Genomic DNA, 8,500 nt, shown 5'->3' on the forward strand with positions numbered 1-8,500 from the left:
GTTTAGTGGCTGTCAAAGTTTGTTATAGTTATAAAGTTATTGGAAACTTCAGAAAAGTAGGCTAGAATAGGTAGGTGGAGTAAAGGAAGTCTAATTTTGATATTTGATGTAACCAGCTACCTGTTTTCCTTGTAAGTAAATGTGGTCATTCCAGAAGGATTAACAATATAGTCGAAGGTTGAATACCTATATACTTACTTTACTCTTTGGTTGAACTGATGACTCATAGTGTCTGATTTATCCTTGTTGTAGTTGAGTGCCGAGTTTGTGTTAAACGAGATGTCTTCTCCACGCCCAAAATCACCTCGTACTCCTGTTTTGCCTAAAAAGGAAGACAAGGCAGAATCATTCTGGGACAAAATTGGAACTATAGGACGAAAGAAGGGGATTAAGGAAGGTATGATAATACTATTTACAGTTTTACTACACCATTTGCGTGTTTGCGTAGGATGTACTAGCAAGGACTACTAGTACCTAATTGGTACTACCAAAATGACTTCATCGTAAATACTTGAGTGCTGCATTAGGAGATTCACCAAAAAAAGAAAAAGTACTTAAAGTTTGAAAAGATTACCTACTAATTAATAATCTATCTATCTAATACCTTTAAACGAGCAATTCTTGTTTATTTATATATTTATTTATATATATATTTCGAGGATCTCGGAAACGGCTCTAACGATTTCGAAGAAATTTGCTATATGGGGGTTTTCGGGGGCGAAAAATCGATCTAGCTAGGTCTTATCTCTGGGAAAACGCACATTTTCGAGTTTTTATATGTTTTCCGAGCGAAGCTCGGTCACCCAGATATTAAACAACTATTAGAAACTCTTACTCACTAAATAAATATGACTTATACTTATAATTCTTTGGGGAAGAGTGTAATTTTTTATTAACAATCCACAAATAAACTATTTTTCCCAAAAAACAAAGCATTTTAATAATTTGTATACAAATGTATGACCAAGCATCTAAACAAAATGTGAACAACAATGTTACAAGTTGTGACACACTTTGTGCTATGGTGTCTCCTAGAATCTCTTAACATTTTGATATTCTTTGATTTACAAACTAGGGCATAGGATAGAATGCAACTACATATACCCTGAATACAGCCAGCCAACAATAACATTGATATTAGTCCTTTATTAAACTTGGTGTGTAACTGAATAGCATTTAAAGCCACAGTTCTCAATTTGAAACTTGATGATGCCGCATGTGTTTATAGTCACAGACAAGACATCCTCTAGACTGAGCATAGTAGCGCTACCCCCTCTGCCACAAATATACGGCAGTTTTACTCCATCTTTGAGTTAAAGTGTCTTTGTGTGACGTCCGTGTCTTTGAACGGACCAATCACGGCACGGGACTCGCTCACCTCGTCCCCCACACCCCAGTATTTTTGGCAGCATCGGTTTCATGAAATAATAGCTTTAATCGCCCTATGTCATGAAATTAAATATGTAATTATAATGTTTTATATTAAGTGTATTAGTTCATGTGGTTTTTTGTACAAATTGTTTTGAGACCCATATGAAATAGTCCTATACATAAAGAGATTTCTTTGTACAGTACAAGAAGTTCAAGCAGAGGGTAAATATGCCATTGACTCACCGGGAAGCCCGACTGCACCAGAAATTCCACCAGAGGAGTACAGCTTGCGTGAGTAATAGAATTAATACATTACATTGAACCCTACAAATTTCTGTCTTACCGTGGTAAACTTCATGACTGAAAATGAGAGATGTATCGCTCATATTTCCTAACAACTGTCTTTATATCGGTGTATTCCCGCTGGGCACAGTAAATAGGTGCATTCATAATCATCATTGCCATCTGTCCCCGCCATTTGAAGTTTTCAAGCGTATTCCCCCCCCCCCCCTCCCTCGCCACACTTGCGTCTTTTAAAAAACTTATATTTTTTCATTTGCCATTTTGGCGCCCGCGCGAGTGTAGGCCACTCACTCTACCCTAGATCCGGCCCTGGTTGCAATGCATGTGCATGCTGCAATGAGGTCTCTCTTTTTGTCATTCTCTATTTACTTATTTCATTTCATTATAAAAATCCAAGCAAGTTTCAAACATAATATTAATTGCAAATTTTAGTTGACAATGAAGAAAGAGCCATCATTGAACCTCGTTCACTAGAGGATCCCAGAGTCAAAGAGCTGATTCAAGTTCTGATTGAATGGATTAATGATGAGCTTGCCATGCAAAGGATCATTGTTAAAGACATCAGCGAGGATCTTTATGATGGACAAGTACTTCAGAAGCTTCTGGAAAAACTTGCTGAGAAGAAACTGGATGTGCCTGAGGTTACACAATCAGAGGAAGGCCAGAGGCAAAAGTTGGCAGTTGTGCTTAAAGAAGTTAACAAGGTAAGAAATTCAATTAAGTTACCTACTATGGATAAATGGTATTCTAAAATATCATAATTACTTGTTTAGGTAAGAATGAATAAAAAATGTTTAAACCCTTATGGGCATTTTTGTCGTTTTTTTAATTTTTCTCAGATATTAACAAAATTTGGTGGATAGATAGAGTTCGCTTTCCCTATGCTGTAAAACTGTTCTGGAAAACGTATGGAATTTTCGTAACGCATTGAGAATTCTTTCTTTCTGTTCACAATGAGGAGCTCTTAAAACCTATAAATTTTTATGAAATTGCAAATATATAGATGGTCAAGCAGATCTTGTCAGTAGTAAAAGGCGGCAAATTTGAAAAAAAATATAGGCGCGAAGGGATATCGTCCCATAGAAAATTTGAATTTCGCGCCTTTTTTTACTGACAAGATTTGGTTGACCAGCTATAGTTGGTCAAACCAATTTGTCAGTTAGTAAGAACCAGGAAAATTATACTCATCCTTTTCTTTGGGTGCTTTGGGTCCTTTTCTTTAGTGTTAAGACAAAGATGGTATGATTCTCTCTGTCTATGTTTGAAATGAGACAGTCCTTTGACAAACTATAATAATATTTTTGTAGGCTCTCTACGGATCACCTAAACCAGCTCAGAAATGGAGTGTGGATTCAGTTCACTCAAAGAACATCGTGTCCATTCTGCACTTGTTGGTGGCACTCGCACGCCATTTCAGAGCACCGGTGCGCCTCCCCGAAAACGTCAGTGTCAACGTCGTAGTAGTCAAGAAGGATGCGCCAAATCAACTTTCTCACAGGTACATCTTATTGCGAAATATAAGCGAACTATTGCGAAGTTGGCATAGAATTATATAAAATGTGCAACCCCCCTTATTCATAAAACTTTAAAAGCCTTAATTCGTTAATTTATGTTTTATCCCTTTCTTACAACTACATTCAGTGAAAATAATAGATTTAGACAAATGATAGCTAATTGAGGCTTGTAGCGCGTTTATGAATAACGCCATAAATTTTAACCAAAATAAATTAGAGTCTGTTCCGAAAGAGAAGAGTCGTGGACTGTATTGGGCCCCATACAATCCACGACTCTTCTCTTTCCGAACAGACTCTACATGTTACATTGTATAGAAAAACAGACTTGATTGACACCAACAAAGTGATACTTTTTGCTAGGAACGACGAATTTTACCAATTACCAAATCATTCTACTTGAAATATTAAAACTGAAGCTGTTATGCCAAAAGCGCGGACAAGGTAACATTGAGAGTACCTATACAATATTGTAGCAGCAAAATCGACAGCGGAAGTAGATGGCGTTATAAGTTTTAGTTATTAACTGATGATTTAGTTCTAGTTTCCTCATTTTAATTACATAATAATAAATGTTTCTGTTTTTAATGTTTTGCGACCATAATGCATAAAGCGAGGTAGCTAATGTGTGGTGTGGTGAATTTTAAATATGATTTAGTTGCCGGTTTTAAGTGTATGGTCAAAACATAATTATGTAACTATTATTTTCAGAACTTATATCGAGGATATCACAACTACGTACGACGACCTTGGTATGAAAGGTGAAAGAGATGCGTTTGATGCTTTGTTTGACCATGCTCCAGACAAACTTCAAGTTGTCAAAAAGGTATGTTAGTACACACATATTTACTTACGAAATGATTTTGAGCAAAGCACTATTTGTTGAAGTGGTACCTACTGATTATGATAATAATATTAAAACATTCAAAATCCTAATGTTTGTATTATGATTTAATGCTTGTTATGGCGAAGTTATGTATTAAAGGCGAATTTAGGGTACCTACGTATTTTGCGCTCTCTTACTTTCAATGAACTGCAACATTAATAAAACCGGCCAAGTGCGAGTCGGACTCGCGCACGGAGGGTTCCGCACCATCAACAAAAAATAGAGCATAACAAGCAAAAAAACGGTCACCCATCCAAGTACTGACTCCGCCCGACGTTGCTTAACTTTTCGGTCAAAAATCACGTTTGTTGTATGGGAGCCCCACTTAAATCTTTATTTTATTTTGTTTTTAGTATTTGTTGTTATAGCGGCAACAGAAATACATCATCTGTGAATATTTCAACTGTCTAGCTATCACGGTTCGTGAGATACAGCCTGGTGACAGACGGACGGACGGACGGGCAGCGGAGTCTTAGTAATAGGGTCCCGTTTTTACCCTTTGGGTACGGAACCCTAAAAACGGAGTTTGACTATTGTCTACTATGTGCTACTTGGTTTTATTCCTTTATAGTTCGTTTTTTTTAGCATTAGAAAGATTTTGAAAGATCTGAAGGTCTTTTAATTGAAAACACTTTTTAAAAATCAATAACTATTACTTATGAAAGCAGAAGACTATAAAATGTCGTATTAGATTCATAATTGTTACATATTTACCGTAACTTATTTTTAAAATGTGTTTTTCAATTAAAAGACACATCAAGATTGTTTACCAAATTTCTAATGCTAAAAAAAACGAAGTATAGCCTCATATTTTTTCTAATTTTTAGTCCTTGGTTACCTTTGTGAACAAGCACCTAAGCAAGGTGAATCTCGAAGTGATGGACTTGGACACGCAATTCCATGACGGGGTGTTCCTGTGCTTGTTGATGGGCCTCCTCGAAGGATTCTTCGTGCCTCTCTACGACTTCCACCTAACTCCTCAGGACTTTGATCAAAAAGTGCACAATGTTGCCTTTGCATTTGAACTAATGCAAGATGTTGGCCTTGCCAAGCCAAAGGCCAGACCTGAAGGTAAGATTACATGTTGCCTTCATTCGGGTATTAAGTATAGTTTGTGAAACTTGTCAGTAGAAAAAGACGCGAAATTCAAAATTTCTATGGGACGATAACCCTTCGCGACAATTTTTTTTTAAATTTGGCGCTTGTTTCTACTGACGGGTTTTATTTATTTTTTTATTTTAGAAATTTAAATCAGGCAACAAGGCCCATATTAAAAAAAAACCTTACAGACAAATATGCATTATGAAATGGCTTGATAGACTTTACATCTAAAACTGCTAAAAACCGATCTGCGATTTAGTCTAGATTGACCCGCGTGTTTTTGTACATAGAACCCTAATGGTAAATGTAGACATATAAAATTATTAATTTTATTTTTTATTATTGCAGATATCGTGAACTTGGATCTGAAATCTACGCTGCGAGTGCTCTATAACTTATTTACCAAATACAAAAATATGGCTTGAGATTCTACAAAGTTCTGTTTACTTAATTTCGATAGTTTTATAGTAGAAACTGAAAATACTAATAAATGTAATAAGTATTAATTAAATGTGTTGAATGAAGATAGGTAATCAATAATATATTTTAAAGGATTTTTATTTACTAAAATGTAAATGTTGTGCCTTAATAGTTATATATTATAAATAAACTTTAAACTCACTAGTCATACGTTTTATTTTAACTGACACAATTATAACAGCGCTACCTGTTCAATTTGATTTAACCTTTTGGACGTCAAATAGTTATATATTATAAATAAACTTTAAACTCACTAGTCATACGTTTTATTTTAACTGACACAATTATAACAGCGCTACCTGTTCAATTTGATTTAACCTTTTGGACGTCAAATACCGCACCGCAGGTTCAACGCCAAAGACTGATTAATCGGTCACAAACCACAGAGCAACATAGACCTACGTGCATATGCATAAAGTTCAATTTCAGTTTTGACACTTCGGTGACGTGGCGTCCGCGTGACAGCTTGTGTTTGACACGGTGTCGAAAAGGTTAAGAATCATCGCAACTAAACCGGTTTATCCTATTAGTTGCTTGATATTTGAAAAAAAAAATATTTGTGTGCCCAAACACACAAACAGTCTTCTATACTAAATGCATATACCCGTGTCCGTTCCGTCGGTGGGAAATAGTATTGTTAAGACTAGATACCTACATAATACAAGCATTTGAAGAATAAGTAAATAGTTAATTTCCTCTTCTATTCCACTAAAAAAGATATCTAATTTTGATTGCAAAACCGTAAAAAAATTTATGTCAATTTTTTTTCAATTCGGAACGTCAAGAAGTCCCCTGTTTTTAAAGGTTTAAATTTATCCGAGTAGTTAAATGGACTCATCAATTTTCTCCTGGACTTTTCTTCACTTTCTACTCGTGTTGCGCTCACGGACGGGATAAATAAGCATTTACTAACGGTAAGTAACTGGTAGATCTATACAAAAATGTGAGGCAAGCAGTAATAAAACACAAATTTTAAACAGTGTAGTTTATTTTCTAAAAATTTCATAGTTGTTTATTGTTGCTAATACACATTATGAAAATACAATAATTTGCCGGCAAGATTTAATAATTATCTAAACATTTTATTGCCTTTGTCAGGTAATTATTAACGATAGCCTCGACAGATGTAGTTTTTCATGTCTTTGACATGCGTTGATTGATTTTCAACTTACTCGGAAGTTAATTTCAAAACAATGTTAATTAATCAGTAAAAAAATAAAATAACGGACATCATGCTGTATCCGGATATACAAGTATATTAAACGATTTAAATCATGCGCATTTTATACTTTGCAACATTAAGTTATAAAATAAAATAATTTCATTCATAACCAATTATTACTCTAAAAAATAAAATGAATACAACAATAATATATAAATAATAAGTCATGGTTTTAAAAAACAATCAAATTGCCTATGCTGAGCTACTCCATTAGGTATATATTTATATTAAACAACTAGTAAAAAATTGAACATACATAGAGGTCTTAATTAGGTAAGTAATTAGAAGTTAAGATTGGTCGCTTTAAAAGTGCAGTGACATGACATGAATTTAGGGCACGGCTTCTGTCGACATGGGCAAAATAGGAGTGATATTTATATCCACCCAAAAAATCTGCTATTGTTTTTACTAGATGCGAAGTCTCATACAAATTCGTGTTGCGAATTATATTATGTCGATGGCTCCGTACATTACTTGGTGACTTAGGTTGTCAAAAGTTTATTAAGTTACCACGAAACATGTGCGCTATATACTTTGTACACAGTGCCATCTTCTTCAACTTCATCGACTTTACACATCTTCGAACCAATTTTTTAATAAAAAAATACAAGGACTAATCAATGAATTTTTGATCCAGCTTATACGTTTAGGGGCCAGTTTCTCAAAAGCTTTCAACTTTTAATACAAGTGGAGGTGCCTTTCTAAAAAGTGACATCCGCTTGAATTACAAGTTACAAGCTTTTCAGAAACGGGCCACAGCTTGACAAAACCAAATCTTGGAATTTCGCATTCATGATTTTGACCTTTCGTTATTTAGCCAATTCGTATAATGTATCTTCCTTATCTGCCCGTATTCATTTCGTGTCAACTGAATGAGAAATAAATTTAAAGCTAATCGTAATCGTAAGGTATAAGTTCGCATGTACCTAAGTAATTAAATTACTGGGTAGGGTAAGTTTATTGAAAAGAAACCATAATAAAATCTCGATATCACAAAAACATCTAACATTTATACTTGTGTCAGCAATGTACTTATATTGAGGTAAGCAGAATAATGGGTTTTGCTTTGCTTAGACATTTACATAAATGTCTTATGTGTTATGGCCTGCCATGGTGTTGAAATCGGTTTTTGTTTCAAGCAAAATCTTTTTATGCTGACCAAGTTAATTTATGATTGATTCGGTTCGAACACATCGCCATTTCTTCTTTCTATTTAATAATGATGTCTGAATAAGTAAATACTGACACGATAAGTGAGCATGTGATGTAGGTATTACAAGGTGTATGAGAGTACTCTACCGGCCAGTTAAGCTGCCAAATTCAGTCGCTAAGTCGCATAGTAAGGGAGTGGTGTGAATGATATCACATAATTTTATATTTAAAAACGCGTTGCTCGTGAGAAGAGACGACATCGCATCGTAACCAAGTGTAAACATGAGTATTCACCCAAAGCACGAACTACATAATAAAGTTAATTATTTTTTCTTAAAATTATAGAAAACATTGCGTAAACTAATAATCTAATAAGTACTGTTATTTGCTGTAAGACTCGATTAACTAGCCCTGCATCGCTTCTAAAAAATACGTGTCCATTCCTATGCTAATATTTATAAAACACTCGTCTAC

The 8,500-nt window shown here is 34.7% G+C and overlaps 1 protein-coding gene across 2 annotated transcripts; it reads left to right on the top strand.

Moving 5' to 3' along the window:
• Positions 1–5,796, top strand: LOC134661800 (beta-parvin). 2 transcript variants are annotated; one of them, XM_063517991.1, is made up of 8 exons: positions 1–131; positions 253–397; positions 1,573–1,662; positions 2,107–2,378; positions 2,982–3,172; positions 3,897–4,011; positions 4,899–5,142; positions 5,521–5,796. In XM_063517991.1, exons 2-8 carry the CDS (start codon positions 280–282, stop codon positions 5,595–5,597), a joined length of 1,107 nt encoding a protein of 368 aa, XP_063374061.1. In that variant the 5' UTR covers positions 1–131; positions 253–279; the 3' UTR covers positions 5,598–5,796. The 2 variants fall into 2 exon arrangements, with proteins under 2 accessions (XP_063374061.1, XP_063374062.1); XM_063517992.1 differs by having other exon boundaries at positions 1–70.
• The last annotated feature ends 2,704 nt before the right edge of the window (positions 5,797–8,500 follow it).

The sequence above is a fragment of the Cydia amplana genome, chromosome Z (assembly GCF_948474715.1).
Source record: "Cydia amplana chromosome Z, ilCydAmpl1.1, whole genome shotgun sequence".
Classification (NCBI taxonomy): Eukaryota; Metazoa; Arthropoda; class Insecta; order Lepidoptera; family Tortricidae; genus Cydia; species Cydia amplana.